Source organism: Chanodichthys erythropterus, chromosome 3 (assembly GCF_024489055.1).
Source record: "Chanodichthys erythropterus isolate Z2021 chromosome 3, ASM2448905v1, whole genome shotgun sequence".
Taxonomy (NCBI): Eukaryota; Metazoa; Chordata; class Actinopteri; order Cypriniformes; family Xenocyprididae; genus Chanodichthys; species Chanodichthys erythropterus.
In genome coordinates, this window is record NC_090223.1 from 48,921,365 (window position 1) to 48,948,650 (window position 27,286).

Below are 27,286 nucleotides of genomic sequence, written 5' to 3' on the forward strand. Positions count from 1 at the left end.
TGCGACTTGCGAGTTTATATCATGCAATTCTGAGAAAAAAGTCAGAACTGCGAGATGTAAACTCAATTGCGATAAAGAAAACAAGAATTGTTAGATAAAAAGTTGCAATTATACCTTTTTTATTTTTTAGTCAGTGGCGGAAACAAGCTTCCATAGTGACAGTTAGAAACCGTGACTCTCAATATCACAACAGACCATGCTGAGTCCTCTTCGTTCAGTATGATTTTGCATCTGTGTACCACTGATTAAAAAAGCTTCTACTGAGGCTGAAACGGAAGAGATTCTTGACACATTTAGTGATCGCACACAGAGGATATTAGGGGCTTGTGAATGTAGAGCGTTGATGTGATGTAACCCTGGAGGGCACACTGCGTAGGATGAGCGGCAGCCTCACGCTGGGAGTCTTCATGCTCTCTCTCTCTAACACATGGTCCTGACAGACACAGCCGGGCTTTGGGACACAACAGAAGAGATGAGCGTAATGATGTCTTCTTCACACATTGTTTGAATCACTGGTTTGTCACAGCGATTGCACAACCTCGAGTGTCACATCACCTCATCTATATATACCTACTTTTTTTCAACATTTTCGATGAAGCTTATCTATGTATTATGGATCATAAAGCTATTCTTATAATGCATTATAAACATCTTCATGATCCTGTGAATAATTACCTCTTCTTGGTTTCAAGCTTAATGAAAATAATGCATTAAATCACACAATATTAATGCTTTTTTAGTGCATTACTTTTTAAAGGAATGTTTTTTAAACAAGTCTCATATGATAACCAAGGTTGCATTTATTTAAGAGTAAAAATAGTAATATTATGAAATACTATACTGGTTTTCTATTTGAATATATTTTAAAATGTAATTTATTCCTGTGATCAAAGCATCATTTTCAGCATCATTACTCAGTCTTCAGTGTCACATGATCCTTCAGAAATAATTCTGATATGAAGAAACATTTCTTATTATTATCAATGTTGAAAACAGTTGTGCTGCTTCATATTTTTGAGGAAAACATGTATTCATTTTCTGATGAATAGAAAGTATTTAAAATAGAAATGTTTTGTAACATTATCAATGTCTTTACTGACACTTTTGATCAATGCATCCTTGTTGGCTAAAAGTATTAATTTCTTTCAAAAAAGTAAATGTTATCACAAAAAACACAATGACATACAAAGAGGCCATTTATGTAGAATTATAAGCAAATCGAGAAGGAATTTGCAAACCTTTGGCATTTTAATGCTTATTTTGCAGGAAAATCTCCATAATTGTGTGGGATTTAAAAAATTAAGGCAAGATAGCTGAAGTCATGATCAAATTAGTCAAAATATTAAAATAAACAAAGGGCAGAAGATGTGTAGAACTTTAAAGATGACAGAATCTGAGGACATTCACAGATTCAATGTGGGTCTGATTGTGAGGAAAGGTCAAAGGTTATCACCCCATGGTGATTTGGAATGGTTAAAAATCTGACCACCATAGATTTCCACCATTATGCATTACCGTCACATTATAGTTATTAGAATTCTTTATATTGAAAGTGTGTCATTTATTGTAGTCCATATCCTCTCATGTTTTATCTTGGCTTTCATGTGTACGGCCCATACAATGTGTTAAAACTACATGTTGTTACACTCACTAAACATGTTTTTGGAGGGGGAAGTCATGTCGCAAGTGGTCGGGAATTTGGTCTAATTGATTCAACATGCTGGCTAGAGGTCACACAGCTATGAGGGGGGCGGCGTAACAGGACACCACCGTGTGTAGATGTTTTCTGCTCGGGGTTACTTGTGAATAAGGCTGAAGTGAAACGTTGGATGATTCTCATTTTGGAATAATTTAATGCAAGTTATGGTTAACCTGAGTCATAGTTAGGGTTGACTAGTAGGAACTTAAACCCTAAACATAGGGTTTCAGATCATTTTGTATGTAGGAAAATCCATATGATATGGAAAAATAGGATGATATGTGTATATGTTTCCAGTCTCCTCCCTGCTCTGATCTGTGTACTTCCTGTGTGACTCCCTCCTGTGTTTCCTGCTGGGGGTGAAACGCCCGTGTCAGTTTGTCCATCTGCAGAGCCGTCAGCGGGGCCCCTCTGCTTTGCGTCCTGCCGTCTGGGTCCCTCGCGTGTCAACGGCTGCAGGCGGTGCTGCCGTGTGGAGTGTGTCTGTGCTGGACTGATAACATGGGTGTGGGCCTGTGGAGCATCATCAACATACACAAACACACTAAAAACGTGAGAAGAACTGCTATACAGTGATACACTGAACACATGAAGTAGCGCTCACAGTTAGGGATGAAAACTGAAAAGGATTGGAAATGATTCTTGTTCAGGTTCCTAATGGGGCCATTAAGGTTTAGTACTTTAATGGAATAAATATTTGGGGGAAAAGAAATGCAGTTCCAAAAAGTGTGTTTATATGGCCTTTTAATGAATTCTTGGTCTTTTTTTGGCAGTTTCTTTCAGTCAAATTGGCATGAAATATACATTAAACAATACTGAATTAGCCAAACAACATTTTATTCATTTAATTTTATAAAATACTACTGATAAATCATGATGCGTATCTTTAGCTACCCATCATTTGAACAACCAATCAGTAACAGCTTATTGTTCAGGAATCTGACTAGGCTTGTTGCCCTGTATGGCTTTGATTCACTAAAAAGGACCGGCTAATTTGATTGAAAATTGGACTATACTACTTATATTGACTGTTTTTGATTCACTTAAAGAACCGACTCATTAGAGTCATTTGTTTGGTAATCGGACTGCACTACTTGTATTGAATGTTTTTGATTCACTTAAAGAAACGACTCATTAGAGTCATTTGTTTGGGAATCGGACTGCACTACTTGTACTAAATGTTTTTGATTCACTTAAAGAAACGACTCATTAGAGTCATTTGTTTGAGAACCGGACTGTACTACTTGTATTGAATGTTTTTGATTCACTTAAAGAAACGACTCATTAGTGTCATTTGTTTGAGAATCGGACTGCACTACTTGTACTAAATGTTTTTGATTCACTTAAAGATCCAGCTCATTAGAGTCATTTGTTTGAGAATCGGACTGCACTACTTGTACTGAATGTTTTTGATTCACTTAAAGAAACGACTCATTAGAGTCATTTGTTTGAGAATCGGACTGCACTACTTGTATTGAATGTTTTTGATTCACTTAAAGATCCAGCTCATTAGAGTCATTTGTTTGAGAATCGGACTGCACTACTTGTATTGAATGTTTTTGATTCACTTAAAGAAACGACTCATTAGAGTCATTTGTTTGAGAATCGGACTGCACTACTTGTATTGAATGTTTTTGATTCACTTAAAGAAACGACTCATTAGAGTCATTTGTTTGAGAATCGGACTGCACTACTTGTATTGAATGTTTTTGATTCACTTAAAGAAACGACTCATTAGAGTCATTTGTTTGAGAATCGGACTGCACTACTTGTATTGAATGTTTTTGATTCACTTAAAGAAACGACTCATTAGAGTCATTTGTTTGGGAATCGGACTGTACTACTTGTATTGAATGTTTTTGATTCACTTAAAGAAACGACTCATTAGAGTCATTTGTTTGAGAATCGGACTGCACTACTTGTATTGAATGTTTTTGATTCACTTAAAGAAACGACTCATTAGAGTCATTTGTTTGAGAACCGGACTGTACTACTTGTATTGAATGTTTTTGATTCACTTAAAGAAACGACTCATTAGTGTCATTTGTTTGGGAATCGGACTGCACTACTTGTACTAAATGTTTTTGATTCACTTAAAGATCCAGCTCATTAGAGTCATTTGTTTGAGAATCGGACTGCACTACTTGTACTGAATGTTTTTGATTCACTTAAAGAAACGACTCATTAGAGTCATTTGTTTGAGAATCGGACTGCACTACTTGTATTGAATGTTTTTGATTCACTTAAAGATCCAGCTCATTAGAGTCATTTGTTTGAGAATCGGACTGCACTACTGATAAATCATGATGCGTATCTTTAGCTACCCATCATTTGAACAACCAATCAGTAACAGCTTATTGTTCAGGAATCTGACTAGGCTTGTTGCCCTGTATGGCTTTGATTCACTAAAAAGGACCGGCTAATTTGATTGAAAATTGGACTATACTACTTATATTGACTGTTTTTGATTCACTTAAAGAACCGACTCATTAGAGTCATTTGTTTGGGAATCGGACTGCACTACTTGTATTGAATGTTTTTGATTCACTTAAAGAAACGACTCATTAGAGTCATTTGTTTGGGAATCGGACTGCACTACTTGTACTAAATGTTTTTGATTCACTTAAAGAAACGACTCATTAGTGTCATTTGTTTGGGAATCGGACTGCACTACTTGTACTAAATGTTTTTGATTCACTTAAAGATCCAGCTCATTAGAGTCATTTGTTTGAGAATCGGACTGCACTACTTGTACTGAATGTTTTTGATTCACTTAAAGAAACGACTCATTAGAGTCATTTGTTTGAGAATCGGACTGCACTACTTGTATTGAATGTTTTTGATTCACTTAAAGATCCAGCTCATTAGAGTCATTTGTTTGAGAATCGGACTGCACTACTTGTATTGAATGTTTTTGATTCACTTAAAGATCCAGCTCATTAGAGTCATTTGTTTGAGAATCGGACTGCACTACTTGTATTGAATGTTTTTGATTCACTTAAAGAAACGACTCATTAGAGTCATTTGTTTGAGAATCGGACTGCACTACTTGTATTGAATGTTTTTGATTCACTTAAAGAAACGACTCATTAGAGTCATTTGTTTGGGAATCGGACTGTACTACTTGTATTGAATGTTTTTGATTCACTTAAAGAAACGACTCATTAGTGTCATTTGTTTGGGAATCGGACTGCACTACTTGTATTGAATGTTTTTGATTCACTTAAAGAAACGACTCATTAGAGTCATTTGTTTGAGAATCGGACTGCACTACTTGTATTGAATGTTTTTGATTCACTTAAAGAAACGACTCATTAGAGTCATTTGTTTGAGAATCGGACTGCACTACTTGTATTGAATGTTTTTGATTCACTTAAAGATCCAGCTCATTAGAGTCATTTGTTTGAGAATCGGACTGCACTACTTGTATTGAATGTTTTTGATTCACTTAAAGAAACGACTCATTAGAGTCATTTGTTTGAGAATCGGACTGCACTACTTGTATTGAATGTTTTTGATTCACTTAAAGAAACGACTCATTAGAGTAATTTGTTTGAGAATCGGACTGCACTACTTGTATTGAATGTTTTTGATTCACTTAAAGATCCAGCTCATTAGAGTCATTTGTTTGAGAATCGGACTGCACTACTTGTGCTGAATGTTTTTGATTCACTTAAAGAAACAACTCATTAGAGCCATTTGATTGGATATCGGCTTACACTGTTTGTGCTGTATGTTGTTGATTTATTATCAAAAACCAATACATTATAGTAATTTGTTCTGTAATCAGAATAAAAATCACCTCTTGGTTCCCAATCCCACTTGGTATTGATTCAGTGGAGTTTTAAGAAAACAACAGCGGCTTCAAAATTTATGTTTGAGGTATGAGTGTGTCATTTATGTTGTGCTCTGTGTTTGGCTGTGGAAGCCGCAGCAGAGAAAGGGTTAATAATAGTCACGTGCGAGAAATCCCAGAGGTCCTAGTGTCAATAATTCAAAAGCATCAGTATCATTTTACCAGCCCATGCTTTGAAACACACAGGCAGCATCTTATTGTGACAGGAAGTTTCAGGAATGCTTTGTGCAGCATCTGCCACTCTCTCGAGTGTTTTCCCATACTTATCCCACACATCTCCATGCTCAAGCCAGGAACAGAAACCTCAGGACCCGGAGTGACAGGAAGAGGGTGTAATGCAAGGGTGTGCAGAGGGGTGTGTGACAATGGGAATATTCTAACGCTGATCGTTCAGCAGGGAGGTTTATTTGTGGCCCAGAACCATAATGCCGTATGGAGGTATTTAGAATTAGAGTGGAAGTGTCGGGAACAGAGAAATGCTTGTTCATCCCACCAGTCCCAAACTCCTCTCTGGTTTCTAACTAACAGTAGTTGTTCTCTCAGAGGTCAGCTGTGTTGAGTTGGTGGGACAATGTGTTATTAGGTCGGCTGCTCCTGAATTCACTGGAATAAAGTGTTCCTGTTCGCCTGTCTGAAATGATTGTGCTTAACCCCATAAAGCCTACCATATAATATTTGATATTCAAATTTCTTAGGCATCTTTATTATCATTATGATCAAAACTGCTGAAAATCATGTTGTACACAATTTATTACATGCCTTCTCTCATCTGATTGATCATGTATACTTTTTAAGCAAGTAAGGTCACGTTTTAGTTGATCGGATCACAAGTTGACGAGGCAGACATTCCTATTTAAACATGGTGTTTTAATTCTTCTCTTTTGTCCACTTTTAACCACTTCTGTCCTGATATCTTCAAGGGGAGGGTCTATGGAAGGGTAAATGTTTGAGCTTTTTCAGATCTTTTGATCTAATGGACAAAATAATCTTGCGCAATTTACATATGGACGCGCACGGAGAGCTGCAGCTATTGTTTCTGCTCTGACAGCCGCAAGACCACATGTGAGTGTGTGTTAGAAATCAGGAGTGGTGAGAGAACATTGTGCTTGGTACATTTTTCATCTTCAAAGCAAACTCGGGTCTTCAGCTGACTAAGTTTAGGTGGAGAAGCGTCTTTTGTGGCTGTTCGAACATTCGACCACATGAGCGTCTACACCATCCAGTCGCATAGTTTTCAGCTACCTCTGGAAGTGGTCGAAAATGGACTAGCTCAAAATATTTTCCACCATGTTTACACCTATATTTAGCGTAATCCACTTGTGAGCCTGAAAGGCCTTATAATTCTAAATCTGTCCCCCTTCAGGTCGTAGTACACGACTTTTTGCTTTGAAAAACATTAGAATATCATTTGTATTGTTAGTAATATTTTAAGATGAACAGCTGCTGGACTGAAGGAACTTTACATTTTAGGAAAAAATGTTAAAACAAGTTAAAATGTGTGTATTATATGATAAAACAGGCCTTTGAGGAACATTACCCTCCATAATAAAAACTACAGGGCTTTAAACATCAAACTAAGAATTTAAATATCTTACTAAGACATATTATTGGGCGATATAGAGTGACAGCTGATATTCATATGCATTTTATGTAAGTAAATACCCTTATAAAGATCTCAGCGATTTACATTACAAGCAATCAGAATTTCATCTTACTTTTTGGCCATATAAATATCAGCAACTGCACCAAATAGCTTCTTTCTTTTTTTGCCTCTGAATAAAATTGAAGTTTTTCCTCCTCAAATATGAGCTCCATATTTTTCTAGATCATACTATATAAGGCATAATAGTCTGACATGTAAAATGGTGATACTCAACATTTTTTTTAGATTAATATTATTAATTATATATTATTAATATAATATACTATATTCATAATTTTAAAGTTTTAATGAACTGTTCCATCTCAAAAATTAAAAATTTTTCTGACTATTATTTCAAATGTCAGGCTTTACAGAGTTAATGTTCCTATCATAGAGAAGAAGCCATTTTAAACCTTTATATTTCCACAAAATACCCTTAAAAATTATTGTTGTTTTGCTTTCCACATATGGACACTAATTTAGTCAGATGTTCATTCTAAAATTTAAAGTTTTCTTTTGGGGTGATAAAAGTACATCTTGTCTGAACATCCATCTGTCAATGTCATGCGTCTCAGAAGTGTTTTTAATTCTGTATGTTCTGAAATAAGTGTCCATATTCAGCACCATATTCAGACAGTGTCACTATCGGAAATGCTGTAATCTGTTCTTCCTTCAAACAATGTGCCTTTGGGGGTCTCCCGTCTGCCGTCAGTTAGATCAACTTACACACACCTGTCAGTCAAATAACAAACAGGTCAGACCACAGACAGTGAGAACATCAACCATTCATCTGGATGTTGATCTTCCAAGCTCTTAAAACTTAGAACAGTAAAAACAGTCTTTTCCAAGCATTATATTATATTATATTATATTATATTATATTATATTATATTATATTATATTATATTATATTACACTCTAAAAAATGCTGGGTTAAAAACAACCCAAGTTGGGTTGAAAATGGACAAACCCAGCGATTGGGTTGTTTTAACCCAACTGTTGGGTTAAATGTTTGCCCAACCTGCTGGGTAGTTTTACTTAACTCAACTATTGTTTGAAAATGACTATATGGCTGACTTAAAATGAATCTAAAATGAAATTAAAATGTTCATCTATTAAACATATTAATAAATATTAATTTTCAAGATATTTTGGGTTCATTTTAAGTAAGCAATACTGTAATTTTTAAACAATAGTTAAGTAAAACTACCCAGCAGGTTGGGCAAACATTTAACCCAACTGCTGGGTTAAAACAACCCAATCGCTGTGTTTGTCCATTTTCAACCCAACTTGGGTTGCTTTTAACCCAGCATTTTTTAGAGTGTATATTATATTATAATTGATTAAATAATTATTGAATTGATTAAAGAATTAATTTAGCATGAATCTGGCTTATGCATGAATTTAAAATAATGTATACTCTATTTTATATTTATATCTAATCATGAAATACATTAAATTAAGTATTTTTTATTTTAATGATGCACGTCTGCAATAATTATATGCATAAATATAAAATACAGTGTGTGTTTGTATATCAAGTTTTCCTGTCATTCTTTAGAAAATGACAATGGATCGTACCATCCTGTTCTGAATGGACTTGCCTAATGAACCTTGACCTTTGACCTTCACTGTCATTACTACCTTTGAATTCCCATAAAAAACACCTATTAGATGTTCCTTGGTTTTTAATGATGTCTTCTTGTTTTGTATTCACAAGAATGATTATGTGCTGCATTTATTCTTATGTGTGTTGCCATGCGGTTGCTAATAGGGGCTTTCGCACCGGAGGAATCTTTTCATAGTTCCTAGAACTACTGGCTGAAGTACCTGGATTTTGCCTAGCAGGAACTAGGAACGATTTTAGTTCTAAAAACTCCTTTTGGGGGAACTAAATTAGATACATTAAATTCCATCTCTGTTATCACGAAACTCACGACACACAACAAACTCCGATCACAGCATACCATCCACCGTTTTTTTTTTTTTTTGCGTTTGTAAATGCTGCGCTTAAAGACGCCACTGTCGGACGCTTCAGAGTTCCTATTCCCGGTGCAAATGCAATCAGGAACATGGTTGGGGGAGAAATTAGTTCCCGGGGATCTATCCTAGTGGCTAGTTCCTATCACTGAGTTCCTACAATTATTCAGTGTGAAAGCCCCTAATGTGTTATGAGCAGAAATGTAATATTTAAGTTTAGATGTTTGTCCAAATGACAAGTATGAGGAATACACAACACCAGATAAGTAGGAGTGTGTCATCACATAACCTGTGAAAACCACAAACTGATTATGACATTCATTATCACACTTTATTGTGGTTTCGATGTTGACGTGGTGATTATTTTTGCTCCTGTTTGAGAAATCCTCCTCTGGCAGGCTGATAATGCTTCACTTATTCACACATCCAGCATCTTTCTGTTCTTCTGATGACCTCGGTTTCAGTTTGCCAAGAATACTACATTGTCAAACAACATCCTTCATGGCATTGTAGTGTTTTTTTTCCCCCACTCTCCATCTTGGATCAATAGCAGATTTTCCAGAATTATTATTATTGGTTGGTTGTAGCTCATTTGTAACACTCTAATGCACATTTTAGAGGAAAACTCATATAATCAAATCTAAATGCTGCAATCCTTCAAATCTTATAATTAAATAACCCTGTATTTACAATATAGCACACACATTCATTTAATTTTGTTTATTTTTTATGATTTCTGTTAAGTAGTGGACTGATGGTTGATGGATTTATATGCAGATAGCATTTTTTTACATTTATTAATTTATTAATGAACACTTATTGTTCCAAATTACAAAACTGTACCTGAAATTCATGCATTAACTTTATTAATTCATTACTCAAAATTACTCTGTGTTTAATTAACACTTCTGTTAATCATCCAATCAAATGCATCACTGTACGTGAGCATTTTGAATGTTATTTTGTTGTTGTGGATTTGACTGAGGTGTAAACTGAGAATTTTCTGAATGGAAGACATTGACTGAAACTGTGTGTTTATAAAACATCTAATATCATCTAACATTTTAAAACTACTATAAAGCCAAACTAGTACATTAGTACGAACTAGTACGATCTTGCCATGTCATAGACAAGTATTTTTAAACCTAATATTTAGCTTCAGGATTTTTTGTATCTATGGCCGTTTTCACAGCTGGCTCGTTTGGAGCATTTGTTTCAGATCCTGGTGTGTTTTCTCCCTTAGACTGGTTAGTTTAGGCATATATGAACACGGCAATCTCGCTCGGATCCAAACCAAAACAATTGCTCCAAGATCACCTGAACTAGGTTGTCTCGGCCCGATTGCAAGAGCGGTTCAGTTGAGATGAGAAAGCAATCTGACCCAATGGACCAAGTTCATTCCCCGTTCATTACGGGAAATGTATTACTGTATATAAAAAGCAGCAGTGTCTGATTCTGTGAGTGTAACTGCATTTCTCCAAGCGAGACTGCTGTCCCAACGAAGAATTGCTTCCTGCTCTAACTGCATTGTATATGCTGTATAATAATGTGGACACAATGGGTCTCATTCATGAAACTTTCATAAATATACGAGTAAATATGTGAGTGATTTGCGCGTAAAGAGACCTTCCCGAAAACTCTTCTCCTGATTCACAAATACTTCGTAAACGTCAGAAGTGATAGTGAAATTTGTGTGTGTGTTAATGAATTCCAATCAGTCATAAATGGGACGCGCGTACATGCTCATTCTCAATTACCTTAAATCCCGCCCATTAAATCCGACTGACAACTATATATGGGCATGATATTATGACACCAAACGAAGGATTTTGTCCATTTGGGGCCATTAGTTTGCCCAGCCCTATTGAAATCAGTTAAAAACGTCCGGATGTTAAACGCACTATTTACGCGTGGCTGGGAGCAGGTGTAGATTTCTTTCGTACCAACTAACATTTGGAAAATACGAACATTTTAATGAATCCAAAAATTTACACCAGAACCACTTTACACACGATTTACACAAAAATTCATTCTGCTCGTGTTTCATGAATGAGACCCATTGTCTCGTATAGTGTTTGCGTGTGTGTCGACAGTTACAGATAAGCCGTAATAACTTCATGGAGCTAACTTGTCAATCATTTTGATGGATGAAGCAGAGGAAACTCTGGCTAATAAGTGGACAGTTTCACATTTTTGTACACCTTGAAATGTTGCCTTGTGAAAGCAAACCAAATCAAGAAGAAAATGCAACATTGAAACAAATTAAGCCCCTGTTTCAGAACTAAGCAAATGATCTACAGGTCTGAAAATGCCCTAAGGGTGTGTTCACATTTGTAGTTTGGTTCTCTTGGTCGAGACCAAAAAAAAGAAAATAATACATTTAGTACTGGTTCGCTTATCATTCACACTTGAATTTTTACTTGTGGAACTTGTCAAACATCCAAAACAATGCTGTTTTCTGGGCTAAATGTGCTTGTTGTGTGTGAGCGGTACCACTAAGAACGTATGAAGCGCTTAAAATGTGTAAAGAAGTCAAAACAGACAGGAATTCCTCTGTTGCAAACAAACAAAGGTCTGCTGCAAAGAGACGGCGTTTCTGGTATGCCTGTACCAAACTGTAATGGGAAACATGGCTCCTGTGATGAGAAAACAAGTATGCTTGAGCATTCTGTCCTTTTTAGGCTTGCATCTTGTAACATCACATCCTGTTTTTGGTTTGTTTAGATGTCTTTGGCCCATATTTCAGTTGAACCACACCAGTTTGTTTCTAAATGGACCCAGACCCACCTTTTCAGGGGTCTCGGTCCGCTTGTTTGGTGTGCACCAAGCACACTTAAAGGGATAGTTCACCCAAAAATGAAAATTTGATGTTTATCTGCTTACCCCCAGTGCATCCAAGATGTAGGTGACTTTTTTTCTTCAGTCGAACGCAAATTATGATTTTTAACTGCAACCGCTGCCGTCTGTCAGTCAAATAATAGCAGTGATTGGGAACTTGAACAATAAAAGTCAAAAAAAGTGATGTCTCGCCCATATACTTCAATGAGCGCGAGACATCACTTCCGTTGTCAGAGCGCGATCAGACCTCACTAGCCGGAAGCTGAACGCAGTTGGACATAGTGGTGTATTAGAGGTAAAAAATTATATAAATACTGTTCGGTTTCTCGCACAAACCGATCGTTTCGTGTCTTAGGACATTAATGTGTCGTCACGAGCCGCAGGGTTTCATTTGGATTTGTCTATGGAAGTTTTTTCGACTCTTATTGTTCAAGTTCCCAATCACTGCTATTATTTGACTGACAGACGGCAGCGGTTGCAGTTAAAAATCATAATTTGCGTTCGACTGAAGAAAAAAAGTCATCTACATCTTGGATGCCCTGGGGGTAAACAGATAAACATCAAATTTTCATTTTTGGGTGAACTATCCCTTTAACTATCCCTAACAAGAGGAGCAATCGCACCAGAGTTCGTTTTAATCAAACTAAACCTGCCAAGTGTGAACACACCCTAAAAGTCTTTATTTCTCCTGTCACAGGACGTTCAGCCCTCACCAGAGTCCTCGACACGGGATCCATCTGAGCTTCTACCGAGACTGTGTCACCTGGTACGTTCTGAGGCGGGTTACGGCTTTAATCTCCACAGCGAGAAGTCCAGACCGGGCCAGTACATACGGGCTCTGGACCCCGGCTCGCCCGCTGACCGCGCTGGACTCAAACCACAGGACAGACTCATAGAGGTGAGACAGGAATGATTCTGATTCTGCTGAAGCCTTTTATCTCAAGCTCTTTCTATATCATATTTCTATAATTTACACACGTGCATCAATATACTCCCTTATGATGCCAGATATACACCCACACCTTCTAAATTCACTTCTACATTCACACTCACACACAGACCATCCATCACATTCAGATGCATGTGGGCGGCATGTGATATGATGACTCGCACAAAATATTTCTGTTCCTGAGCGACTGAGTCAAGCAAAATAGCATAATGTTGAAACTTACATTTGAGATCGATCGGTAGAGCTGAAAACATCCTTTATTGTCACAGAAATAAATGCAGTGTTCTCACAACCTCCATTAACTCATTAACTTCTTGTGTGATTTAGTGCCGATTAAACACATTCGCTACATTTAATCATTGCAATGTGCAAATGATGAACCATTATGAAATAAGGACGTGCTAGCTTGTATTTAAGGAATACCTTTATATACTGATGAGAATGTGAAAAGCAACGCTCATTGTTTTACAGACATTTCACTGGTTATTGCAATCATAGGTGAATCTCATGAAACCTTAAGGCAGCAAAATGCCTCAAGATAATGCTTCCAAATTATTGTACGTTTTAAAATATATTTATGACATTTAAGCACATTAATGTAATAAATAAATTCATATATACACTTTAAAAAAAAATTGTTTATAATATAATTTTAATGTATATAGTTTATATATGTATATTTTAAATATTTATTATTTAGATATTTTGGCATGTATGTATATATATATATATATAAACTGTGTGTGTGTGTGTGTATGTATATAAAGTCTTAATTGTTCTAAAATAGGATTTATTTGCTCCTTTATTTGCACCAGTTCAAACTTTCTCCCCCATTTCTCTCCATCTTGCAGTTGTTTCCACCCTCAGTTAAGAGTGCGAGTCCTGCCCCCTTCAGTTTTCAGAAGCGCACCTCTCTGCGCTTCCCTCAGGACACTGATACCTGAAACCCACACGGCTGCCGCTGCGGCCACAGCAACACGCGTTAATATTTGATGCTGTTCAGTTGAATAAAGCACACGGTCCATCTGTCCACAGGACAAACACTCAGATTAAATCACCTTCAGCAGAAGGAGAGCGTGCGGGTGGCTCTCGTGCCCTTGTTTTTGTTTTGATTGATTTGGTTGTAATTTCGGTAAAATGTCTTCACCGTCTCTCCTCTGTTCGACTTGTTGGGAACCTAATTCTCCCACAAAACATGTTGCTAAGCAACCAATAGCAGGGCACTGTAAGACAAAAATGAGTGAACAGGTTTATCATGGGATAAATAAAGCTTTTACATATGATTAAAGTCACTGAGGCAGAAGTGCAGATTCACCCCAGAATAATCTATTGATTAAAGGTTTTATTTTTCATCACTGTAACTCTTTTTAGAGAGTAAAACAATAATGTACCACGATATTACCATTAAAATTTACCATGGAAAATGGTATCCAGGTTTTTTTTTTACGATTAAGTACTTAACAGTACCATGTAAATAATTTGTTCATAAATATGATTGTCAGATATTACATGAAATCAATTATACAAAAGTAACATGATTGTATGATGTTTACTGTATATATATATATGTATGTGTACAGTGTATATATATATATATATATATATATATATATATATACTATTTTTGTTGTACAAAAATGATTCTAGCTGTGGTATCACAACTGTGTGCAGGTGAATGGAGTGAACATTGAAAGCATGAGACATGCTGAAGTCGTGGCCTTCATCAAGACCGGCGGTAACGAGACGCGTTTACTAGTGGTGGATCCAGATACAGATGAGCATTTCAAAAAGTTGGGCATCACCCCCACCAGTATCCACGTCAAAGGTACAATTAAAGACTTTACTTACTGAAATTCTTAATTCACCTAGAAATAAAAATGAGCTGTAAATATAACTCAAATATAAGTTAAATGTATTTGGATAGTGCTTCTCACAATATACATTGCTTCAATCCAGCTTTACAGAAAATCATGATGTTGCTATTTATAATATTTTAATATCTTCTTCATGCCTTATAGTTGCATTTAGCAGATTAGAGCTGGGTGATAATATAGTTTACATTTTGCAGCAAAACAAACAATCAAGCCAGAAATTTGATATATATAGTATATATTGATTTACGTGAGTATACCGTATGTGGATAAAGTTAATTATCCAACATTATATGAAGATCTAGGCGATATATAGATGCATTCCGCTATAAAATAAATAAAAGTCAGGCAGCTGCTATATAGTATATAGTAGCTTTACATGAGTGTATGGTATGTCTGTGGACAAAGTCGGATGTACTATAAATATAACTTTTAATATATCGCTAGGCGATAATATAGATTTTTTTTTAGATAATATAGTTTATTGATGATATAACAATCAAGCAGTTGAGATTTGCTATAGCTACAGTACATGCTTCTCACTAAATATTATTATTATTATTATTAATTATTATTGGTTGGAAAGCTTGGCATAATTAGATTTTTTTAAAAGGGATAGTTCACCCAAAAATGAAAATTATCCAATGATTTACTCACCCTCAAGCTATCCTAGGTGTATATCAGACGAACACATTTGCATTTTGAAGCCAAAAATAATGCATCAATCCATAATGAAAAGTAATCCATACGACTTCAGAGGGTTAATAAAGGCCTTTTGAAGCGAAGCGATGCATTTTTGTAAGAAAAATATCCATATTTACAACTTTATAAATTAAAAAAAACTAGCTTCACAGAATGCGCAGATTGAATTTGTGGCGGAAGAGCAACCTTTGACCTGACGCTCAACGTAATGACGAACGCGGAGGCGCAGAGGATAGAGCAAATCAAATCACCGGTCATGGATTATAAGTCTAAAACGATAATTTTTAAAGAGAAATGTTGGAGGATTTCGATATAAAAGAAGAGGAGCTTGAGTTTTTTGCACAGCCCTATTTGTTTGAACTGCGAGAGACGTCTAAGCTTACGATACTCCTACATCCTGCGTCATACATCGTGTCAGTGGGTTACTCATTTTGCGCAAGTCGACTTGCACATTCTGTGAAGCTAGTTATTTGAATTTATAAAGTTTTAAATATGGATATTTTTCTTACAAAAATGCATCGCTTCGCTTCAGAAGACCTTTATTAACCCTCTGAAGTCGTATGGATTCATTTTTTATGGATGGATGCATTATTTTTGACTTTAAAAACACAGCCCCCCATTCACAACCATTATAAACCTAGGAGGACTAATGATATTTTTAAATATATCTCTGATTGTGTTCGTCTGAAAGAAGATAGTCATATACACCTAGGATGGCTTGAGGGTGAGTAAATCATGGGAAAAATTTTCATTTTTGGGTGAACTATCCCTTTAAGGTGTTTCTTATGCTCAAAAAAACTGCATTTATTTGATCAAAAATATTGTAAACAAAATATATTATTTGAAATATATATTTAAAATAACTGTTTTCTATTATAATATATGTTAAATGTAATTTATTCCTGTGATCAAAGCTGAATTTTCAGCATCATTACTCCAGTCTTCACTGTCACATGATCCTTCAGAAATCATTCTAATATGATGATGATGATCAAGTATTGTTAATAATGCTGGTTCTTCTTATTCAGTTTGTATGTGTAGCCTTGACTTCCTCTTCCTGGGATTTGAGGGGGAGTTTGATGTGTTTTCATTTAGAGATAGACAGATGTTCTGCCTCTTCTCAAGGCTCTACAGAGGTTGTACCTCTAAACACGCATCAAAACCCTGCATTCTGGTTAGCCAGCAGTCCAGCTTCTGACATGTGGCTCAGATTAAAGTTAAATTGAGTCGAACACTTTAAACAGGCTATTGGCATCTCTTGGATAATTGTTATTTGGCAGGATCCTGACTCAGCCCACTGGAAGCTCATTCCTGCCCAATCCACTAGCTTTTCCAGACACCGTTTTCTTTGTATCATTTTCATGCATTTCATCCTGGATCAGTAAATCTTCTGCGTCAGGTCTTTGAACATCAGGTGTGCTGCTTTCACCAGCTGTAGCATTGGTCTTCTCAAGGAACTTATCACAGCATCTCTCTCCTTCATGCACAATATATTGATAAACTTACAGTGGACATGTATGTTTATGACAGTTTTTTGTCCAACTTCAGCCACGATGATCTCTGATCTTGATCTCATTGAATGAGCAGTTATCTGAGCATTGCTTCTTCTTCTACTTAAAACAGATTTTGATGAGTCCATAACTAACGGCTCCAATAGCCCACACGTGAATGGGACGTCTTCACGATCCACATACTCAGACGGCAGCAGTCAGGACACAAACATACAGGTGACCATTTCCAACAAAACACATTTTAAGTGCCAGCTAATTTTTAAAAAGATAACAACTGCACATTTTCACATATTAATTACATTAGTTATATTCATTTTTGTAAGCGTTTCTTTGCGCATTTTAAAAAATCTATGTCATATCATTAAAGGAACACTCCACTTTTTTGAAAATAGGCTCATTTTCCAACTCCCCTAGAGTTAAACAGTTGAGTTTTACCGTTTTTAAATCCATTTAGCCGATCTCCGGGTCTGGCGGTACCACTTTTAGCATAGCTTAGCATAGTTCATTGAATCTGATTAGACCGTTAGCATCGCGCTTAAAAATGACCAAAGAGTTTTGATTTTTTCCTATTTAAAACTTGACTCTTCTGTAGTTAAATTGTGTACTAAGACCGGCGGAAAATGAAAAGTTGTGATTTTCTAGGCTGATATGGCTAGGAACTATACTCTCATTCAGGCGTAATAATCAAGGAACTTTGCTGCCGTATCATGGCTGCAGCAGGCGCAATGATATTACGCAGCGTCTCTCACAAACGTCTCCATGGTTGCAAGGCACGTTCCCTGTGAAAGCAGGGGCTCACAGGCGCTGCGTAATATCATTGCACTGCTGCAGCCATGGAACGGCAGCAAAGTTCCTTGATTATTACGCCTGAATGAGAGTATAGTTCCTAGCCATACCAGCCTAGAAAATCACAACTTTTTATTTTCCGTCGGTCTTAGTACACGATTTAACTACAGAAGAGTCAAGTTTTAAATAGGAAAAATATCAAAACTCTTTGGTCATTTTTTAACGCGATGCTAACGGTCTAATCCGATTCAATGAACTTTGCTAAGCTATGCTAAAAGTGGTACCGCCAGAACCGGAGATCGGCTGAATGGATTCGAAAACGGTAAAACTCAACTGTTTAACTCTAGGAGAGTTGGAAAATGAGCCTATTTTCAAAAAAAAAAGTGGAGTGTTCCTTTAAAACATCTAACATATACGAAATCCTCATGCTTGTTATGAAATACACAGTGATAATGGCATTGGGATTTAATCCATATATTTATTTGATATATATAAAAATGCATTTTATGCCAAATACTCAATATTATATGAATTTTATGGCTTTTTGACACTGTCTCTATGTGTGTATTTATGTATTGTAGTTCTCGAGGGACAGCAGCAGCCATCTTCTCGACCCGTTTGAAGAAATAGGTCTGTGTTTGAGCCCCACGGCGGCGGAGGCTAAAGAGAAAGCCCACGCCAAGCGCGCTAGAAAGAGAGCACCCCAGATGGACTGGAACAAGAAGCATGAGATTTTTAGCAATTTCTGAACCTGCTTCCCAGACCCCAGAGACACCCCCCCCCTACATGTGTTGCATTCAACGCCCTGGACACTTGACTGCTTTTGATGAAAAAAGAAGCACCTATTTTTGTAGAAAATGAAAACTTGAACCATAAAAAGTTCACCCGGAGGGGATAATGTAAGTTACACAATAGGGTTTCTGTCTTATAAATGGCTAAGAAAGTCAGCAGAGGGAAAAGCGACGGTATAGAGGGATTTCTGCGCCATTTTGTTTTCATGCTGTTTATTCGGCCTCTTCCACATACAGGTAGTAGGTTAACAGTAACGTATACAATGGAATATCAAAAGCCAAACGAGACTGCATATGGACTACCACAGCATACGAACTGTGAACTCGACGGAACAAAATCATCTTATCCCATTTAGAAGAACTAAAATAATGAAGCTCGTTTCATGTCGTGTATGTTTTATGTGAATCACCAGTGAATGAAAATTGTACTTTTGCCAAAGACACAACCTATAATCAGCCAGATCAGCTGATGTCTTATGCTTTTGGATTGTTTTGAAGGGACGAACCACTGTTGGATATCAAGGAGAAAGTGTCTCGGAATTGCAAAGATTGTAAACAGAAAGAAAAAACTGGAGTGACCCAGAAAGGGGATTGTGCAAGGGAACTGCACATCTCTTCCTCAACACTAGAGGGCGCCGTTAACGCACTCTTGGTCATTATGAAAGAATATAGTCGAAACATGTTCCACCACCAGAGGGAGCATCATAACACACGCTACTGTCTTACAGCTCATTTGACTGCAAGAGGGTTGAAACGTTTGCATTGAACAAGTGCAGAGTTGCAAGATATGCCACAAACAGTCGCAGTATATTGTCTACTGTTGCATTCTGGGACATGGATGGATACTGACAGACAGATGGCACGCAAGAAACCGAATCGGTTTAGGAAGAAAAGCAAATCTAAAGTAATAAACCTCGTAAAACGATAAAGAGTAACGTACATCTTATCTATACAGAGTTTGAGGAACAGATCTAACAGTATTGATGCTGTGAGTGTCACTGAACTTTGTGCATAAAGACAGCTGGATTTACACATTACACTGACCCTCAAACTCATCTCAGACATGACTGCTTGAGTTGAAGGATACCCACCTTTATTTTGGTAGTCAATAATGCAGACAATCATAAAAGCTTTTAAGAGAGCGCTATATGCATTTACTGCACACATATTGTGATATATAGCATCAGCATTACTATTATTCATCTTAATAATTCATGATACATTCCATGTTTGCAATTTAGTATTAATGTAGTCAAGTAGTCAAGTTTTTTCTTTTTTTCTTTTCTGTTGCTCCCCTATGCCGCCATTGAGCACTAATGGGAAATAATTTCCTATCAGAAATATTCATATTAGTATTATTTTTTTCAATAAAGTGTGACAATCACATTCTGAATAAGATTGTTGTGGTGATTTAAGTTTTTATGTTGTAATTGAGTAGCTGTAAAGCAAAGCAAATATTGTAATATATACAGTATATATACATTATATATATATATATATATATATATATATATATATATATATATATATATATATATATATATATATATATATATATATAAAAACAGAAAATGTGATGTTCAAAATATATTATTTAATATACATATATTTCAAATACTCAAATTTCACTGAGAACAACAAAACTGAAAAATACAATTAGTTTATTGTCAATTCACGAAGCTATTTGGTATATTTTGTAAATGTCACTTCTGTTAACACGTTCTGTTTATTATGTCCGGGGCTCCCAGAAGTGGAAGTCGGTCATAGTTGGATAAACCTATAAAGCGATGGGAGATGACAGCAAATAGATAAAATAGCAAAAGAAAAAAATCTGTGATTGAGTTTTTCGACTTTCCAAAAGAGGGAAAAATACGGAGAGATTGATTACATTGGTCAGATAACAGAAAGATGTGAAATTTGCCATCACTTCCACAGCTGTTGAATTAGAAACCCCTCACAGAAGTGTTAATTCATTTTTTTGTCATTTACTGATGAGGTAAACACAATATATAGTGGATTACATTTTTAAAAATTGAAAATATGAAAAACTTTACTAGATTTGCGATGTTAGTAACTGTGGAAATGCATCATCACAGTCTGTGAAAAGGGTCCATTGGCAAAGCAGATGCACAAAATGTCCGACTATCAGCCTAAATCTATCAGTATACAGTCAAACAAAATGTGTTCTGCACAGTCAGAACTCTTAGTTAATCAAATTAATGGCAACACTCGTAATATCACTAAAGTAAATAGTAACTTGGTTTTATTAATACCTTCCTTAAGACTACTGAACCAAAACATATTAATATAAAGTCAATCTTGCAATTATTTTTACATTTAGAAAAATAGGCTATATTTTTCTATACTACTTAATGTTCCTACAAAAACAATAGATATATCAGCTCTGTCTGAAAGTCTTTTCGATGTTGACGGAGCTGATTGAACTGGATTCTGGACCGAGGGATGCGTGTGCATGCAAAGCTTTCTGACATGATGCTGCAGCATATGCCGTTGCTAAGGTGTTCTGATGTTTTGTTGTGTTGCCAGGGTGTAGTGTGGGGTTGCTAGGTGGTTAATTTTCAAAAGCAACCAACTAAATCTCTATATATCTGTCAAATATTTTCCCCTAATTCACCCAAAAAACTTGCTGCCTTCAATTTTTAAGTATAACCAAATTGGCTGTGCAAGGTATTTCAACTCTTTTTTTTTTTTTTTTAAAATATCGCCTAGTTGAATCTTGTATAACTTACAACTGGGTTAAATTATTTTGACAGCATTATTTTGACACAACAAACATACGTTGTCATGACTTTTGATTGTATAATTTTTTTACAGTTCCTAACCACAAGTATGAGCAATAGTCATTGTGATGCTTGAATAACAACACTAATGATAAAATCAACAATGATTCACATGCATTTTGTAATTTGCAGATTAGTCTTTTTGCAGATTTCTCATCATATGTCACACAAACACTCCTCCATTCACATAGCATTTTCGTTCACACCTTTTACACAGCTTCTAGACGTTCACTCATTCTGAGACAGGCTCTGTCTTCAGTGCAGTCAAATGTGTCCCACCACTACCCAAGATTATATCGATGACACCCTATGAGCCATAAATGATATTTGAGCATATCTTTCAGTCTTTAGATTAGACGCAGGAGTGTCTGTTTGCACTGAAGGACATGCTTCAGAAACCAGAGCAATATAATAATCATATACTGTAAGTAAGACATGCCACGAATGAAAATAACTGCTATCGTAAACCCTAATGCTCAAAATAATTAATTGGTTTGAGTAGGGGTGAACTTTAATTAAATTTGTTCAATCAAATTAACTTTAATCAGTAAATGCAACTTTCCCTTTCTTTTAAGTTCACAAAACTGACACATTTTAAGTAATCTGAATCGTTTCATTGTTTTGAGTTTTATGAACGTGTTTCGTTTAATTTAGACAAACTTAAATTTAACAAACTGGGCTAGGATTTCTATTTCCTAGCATGCTTTGCCATGTCACTCCAAAGGGAAAGTAAATGCTAAATTTAAGTGTTATATAATGTGGTTTTTTTTGTGCAAGATTAATGTTAAGCGGGAGATTTAGTAGTGATTAATGTTTTGCTATGCTAATTAAGGAGAGTTTCAGTCATGTGGGATATTTGGTTACCATCATGGTGACGAGTGGAGCGTGAGCTTGGTTTGAGAAAAGGTATGATAAATGTTTATATTGCCATGCTGAAATGTACGGAGCCCCACAAATGACATGCAAGAAAACTAATTAAATCATGTGCATGATATATAAGTCGACGGAGTGAAATAGTAAATCGAGGGAATGAATAAGTAAATCATGCACATGATTTAGCCTACTTTTTATTTCCTGCATGTCATGTCCGGGGCTCTGTAATGCTATATCAAAGCATTGTTATTAATTAGCAAGTTAGCATCTATTGAATTATCGAAGTTCCCACTACTAAAATATTTAAACTGAGATTAAATAACTAAAAGTGAAATGTATGAGTTAGCTTGCTCAAATATTTCAAGTTAAAATGTACAAGTATAAAAATCTGCCTGCTTACTTAAATTTTGAATTTCTTAACTTAAAAATTTTGGATGTAACTGATTGCCGCAAATGTTTTGAGTTTTACCAACTTATTCGGGTTTACAGCGGTCTTCGCAGACAGTCTGATAAAACACAAGACCGCAGGAATTAGCTGTTTCATGTCACTTACACCCTTGTAAAAGGAGTTTTTGTTGTTCTTTTTCAATTTTGCATGCAATAAAAAGATCAACTCACTCATTTCAAATCAGTACATGTGCTTAACAGTGATTTTATGCCTTTTGCTGAGCAAAATAAATACCTCGTAATCCCTGAAAACACTTTAGAATGGAGCAGAATGTTGTAAAGTCTGTGTAACCAGAAGAACCTGCGGCAAGAGCCGTAAAACAGCAGTTTACTGTCATGCTTGTCTAGCACTGTAATGCATCACAGGAACTGGAGGATTTGCCTGCACTAGAGCAGCATTAAAAAATATCTTAGAAACCTTCATATCTTAGCAAAATTTGACACGTGCACTAAGCATAAAGTAAATCCAAAGTATTTAAACAGTTAAAACAACCACAAAATGTCCATATACTTCATTTCAATTTGAACTATTATTTTATTAGGCTATTGTAAAAGCTTTGCATAAAAGTGTTATGGTATTTTTACAATTAAATGGTAGCTTCACAAATAATCAAGACAATTACTTTAAGTGAAAAATTAAACGTAATAGTCTTGACTATTTGTGAGTTAAACAAAGGTTATCTTCAAGTTATGTTAGTTAAGGCAGCAGGTGAACTTTCATTTCTAAGTTTAACCAGCTGAAAATGTTTGTCACACACACACACACACACACACACACACACACACACACACACACACACACACACACACACACACACACACACACACGAGGATAAAGAAAGATTTACAAGTGCAACATAATAATAATAAAATCAAAAGACGGAAATAAATATGATTAAAAGCATGAATGTGTTTGCATTCAAATAACACATTTTACAGCTCTCTAATTGTTCAAGTTTAATACTCTTTTAGGGTATTGTTGAACTTCTGTCTTGAATTATTTCCCAAATATTTACATTTATGTGCTAAATTTGGCTAAAAAAATATCATATTCCTAATGAAAAGACATGTGCTAATAGTTGAAACCCAATCAAACATTTTCCAAACGCAGTTGAAAGCTGGGCATGATCAGAAATCTTTCCAAAAAGAAACCAAATGAGTAGCTACAACTCCAAAATAAATAAAAGCCTGTTTCTGCATGTCAACCAAAATGTATCGTACAGTTTGGCTCGTCACGTGTAGTCTACGTATATGGGTGCAGTTGTAATGTAGTATAATGAGTATTCGTAGGAGAGGGCAATCACTATCTGATTCTTCCAGCACTGTACCTTTTGTCAGTGAAGGGCAGCTGCTGCCTCTGAAACAGACACGGGCCGAGAGGGCGGCAGTCTGCGTCTCCATGGCGACGCGGTGTTTTTGTTAGGCTGCGCGTGAGTCAGAGGAGCAGTGAGTCAGAGTCAGGAGGAAATTCTCTCTGTTCTCGATTCACACAACCACACTCTCACAGACCCAAGCCAAATAAGGACAACAGCTCAGAGAGAGAGAGAGAGAGAGACGGGAAATCTGTCCTGTCAGTGGCCGGCTGTGAATTTGTGAGTGAGGGGAGGGGAACGGTCACACCCAGCGACTTCTTTCACACCTCATATTACACAACTTGACTTAGGTGACAATATTTCACTCGATCATTCTTATCGCAAACGGTTTATGAACTTTTGTACTACAAACCCACTCTCTCTCTCTCTCTCTCTCTCTCTCTCTCTCTCTCTCTCTCTCTCTCTCTCTTGTGTGTGTTTTTGGTTTTTAGAATATGATTAGCGGTATCACAGTAGCATGCTAATACTGTACCTTGACACAAATTACCATATACCGTATGGGTATTTGCATGTTCGTTAACCTTTGTTTTTATTAACATTTAAGAGTTTAGCTTCAGGGTTATTTCACCCAGAAATGAAAATAATGTCATTTATTACTCACCCTCATGTCATTCTACACCCGTAAGACCTTCGTTCATTTTCGGAACACAAATTAAGATATTTTTGTTGAAGTCCGATGGCTCAGTGAGGCCTGCATAGGGAGCAATGACATTTCCTCTCTCAAGATCCATTAATGTACTAAAAACATATTTAAATCAGTTCATGTGAGTACAGTGGTTCAATATTATAAAGCAACGAGAATATTTTTGGTGCACCAAAAAAAAAACGACTTATATACTGATAAGCTGATACAGGAAGCTTCGGAGCATAATGAATCAGCATATCGAATCATGATTCGGATCACTTGTCAAACAGCCAAACTGCTGAAATCACATGACTTTGGTGCTCCGAACAGCAGATTAGACACACTGATTAATTTATGATCTGAAGCTTCCTGAAAAAAAAAAAAATCGTATCACACCTGGATAACCGAAAATGGACAAAGAGGTAGGACATGGCGGCTCACAGACAGCAGACAAAAGGATAGTGACAGCAGCGGCAATCCACCTGTCACTCAAGTGGCCACGCCCTTAATTATGCAGAACTTTAAGGCTTAATATTATTTAAATGGATGCGTTTTAAAAAAAAAAATTCACCCCCTCACAGTTGTCATGAAGGGCAAAATTGGCTCTATAGATCAAAACCACTTTAAGGCTTTTCACACTGCACTTAACCCCGGATTATCATCATTCTAAACACCGCTTTTAACCCCGGGCAAAGGAATGTTTCACACTTGTAATTTAGATGCGGGGTTAGCACCACTTTTTACCCTGCTCCGGAGCAGAGATAGCACTGCTTTTTTGCGATGGTAACTCTGCATTGCGGTGCCAAACTTGTACAGTGTAAAACGATGCAGTGTTAGAATGTTACAGCTAGATGCTTAGCAACAGACAACCAATCGCTTGCCTTATATTCACGCACAATGTAGTCGTTTCTGTGTATGATAGGAAAAAAGTCAAACGATGATGGAAAACGCAACAATTGGAGTGAAGAAGAGAGTCGTTCTTACCTTAATAGTTTGAAAAGTTCGCTCAGAAAAAAAATTTATATTAGTCAGCAATGTGAGGACGCGCAATGCCTATATGTAAACAGACATCGCACTGACACTGCAAATATGCAGATAAAGATTTTATCCCATGGGTTTAGGGAATGTGCAGTGTGAAACAGCAGCTTATGAATACCCAGGATTAACTGTTAACCCTGGGTATAGTATGAGCAGTTTGAAGATAACCCAGGATTTCGTTAACCCTGGGTCATTCTAAACCCCTGGTAAACTATTTCAAGTGTGAAAAGCCTTTTTTTGTACCAGGCTGTACACTTATCCTGCTGTAAAGTTGGGCATTTTAACATTGGGGGGTCTATGGGATTGACTCCTTTTGGAGCCTGTCTCTAGCGGCCAGATGATGAATTGCAGCTTAAGTCTCTTCCGTGTTGGATTCAAGAGAGAGACTGGAAGATTGCTGTTTGGAATTAACAGAACGTTATCATGCGTTGGTGTGGATGCAGTTATATTTTATATTTATTGGTGTGAACAGGCTTTAAAAGTTATTCCAACAATATTGTTATTCTGCCGTTATCTTTATAGCTGCAGTGTGGACTTAACTGTTGTAATTTTATGAGGATAGTTATTATTAATTTATACCTTATATCATTACTGTTCTTTTTTTATCCAATGACGGTAATATTTGCAGTAGATTTTTGTTTTTGAAATGTAATCTGCAGCTGCTGTCCAACGACGAAAGCAGTGTTGTACTTGCTCTCATTAAGTAGTCATTTAGCTCTCGTTTAGCCAAAGTGAGTTCAACCTAAAATGAGAATTCTGTCATTTATTGACCCTGATGTCATTACAAACATGTATGCATTTTCCTTCTTCTGCTCCAACATGGTCTGACTTTAATTGCATATCTTCCACAGAACAAATCAAGTCATACAGGTTTGAAATGACACGACAGTGAGTAAATGATGACAGAAGTTTCCTTTTTAGGTGAACTAACCCTTTAAGACACTGACTAAAAGACAGTACATGACTTTAAGACAAATGAATGTTGTAGTCTGACTGAAATCAAATTTTTAAGGTGCATGTAACCATGCTGACTGAGATCCAGAGTCCATTACACCATGGTGGTCAACCTCAGCACTTTGAGTTTTGGGAATACACTGGATTTCTTCATTGCAAACAGTCTGCCAGAATGACCAAAATTCTGTCTATATAACCAAAACCAAAAATGTGTTATTGGCAAAATCACTGCCAACTAGATGATGTCAGAAGCCCCTAATAATCACCTTTACAGTAAACTTGCAGTGAAAATACTCTCTCATTGATCAATATACTTCTGGATAAAAGTTCACATACCTGTATATTGTAATTATAGGCTAATGGCCACATGCATAAACCCAACATTGAGTTGGGTTTCACATGAGTTGTCAGCCAAATACCAGTTGATATCTCTGGATTTTCAGTATTGCACATAAGAAAAAGATTTTGTCACCACAGTAGGTTGCTATGTGGTTGCTAAATAGTTTTTTTTTTTTTCTTTTTCCAGTAGCAATACTCATGTTTCTGCCAT

At 36.3% G+C, this 27,286-nt stretch overlaps 1 protein-coding gene across 3 annotated transcripts in view; it reads left to right on the forward strand.

Moving 5' to 3' along the window:
- LOC137013143 (Na(+)/H(+) exchange regulatory cofactor NHE-RF2) overlaps positions 1-19,925 on the forward strand; it is a 35,647-nt gene extending 15,722 nt beyond the window's left edge. For 2 of the 3 annotated variants that reach the window (XM_067376775.1, XM_067376781.1), the window contains exons 4-7: positions 12,713-12,913; positions 14,636-14,789; positions 17,161-17,264; positions 18,416-19,925. In XM_067376775.1, coding sequence (XP_067232876.1) covers positions 12,713-12,913; positions 14,636-14,789; positions 17,161-17,264; positions 18,416-18,583 — 627 coding nt within the window. In that variant the 3' untranslated portion in view covers positions 18,584-19,925. The remainder of the gene's footprint in view (positions 1-12,712; positions 12,914-14,635; positions 14,790-17,160; positions 17,265-18,415) is intronic. The other variant, XM_067376789.1, reaches the window with a different exon arrangement.
- The last annotated feature ends 7,361 nt before the right edge of the window (positions 19,926-27,286 follow it).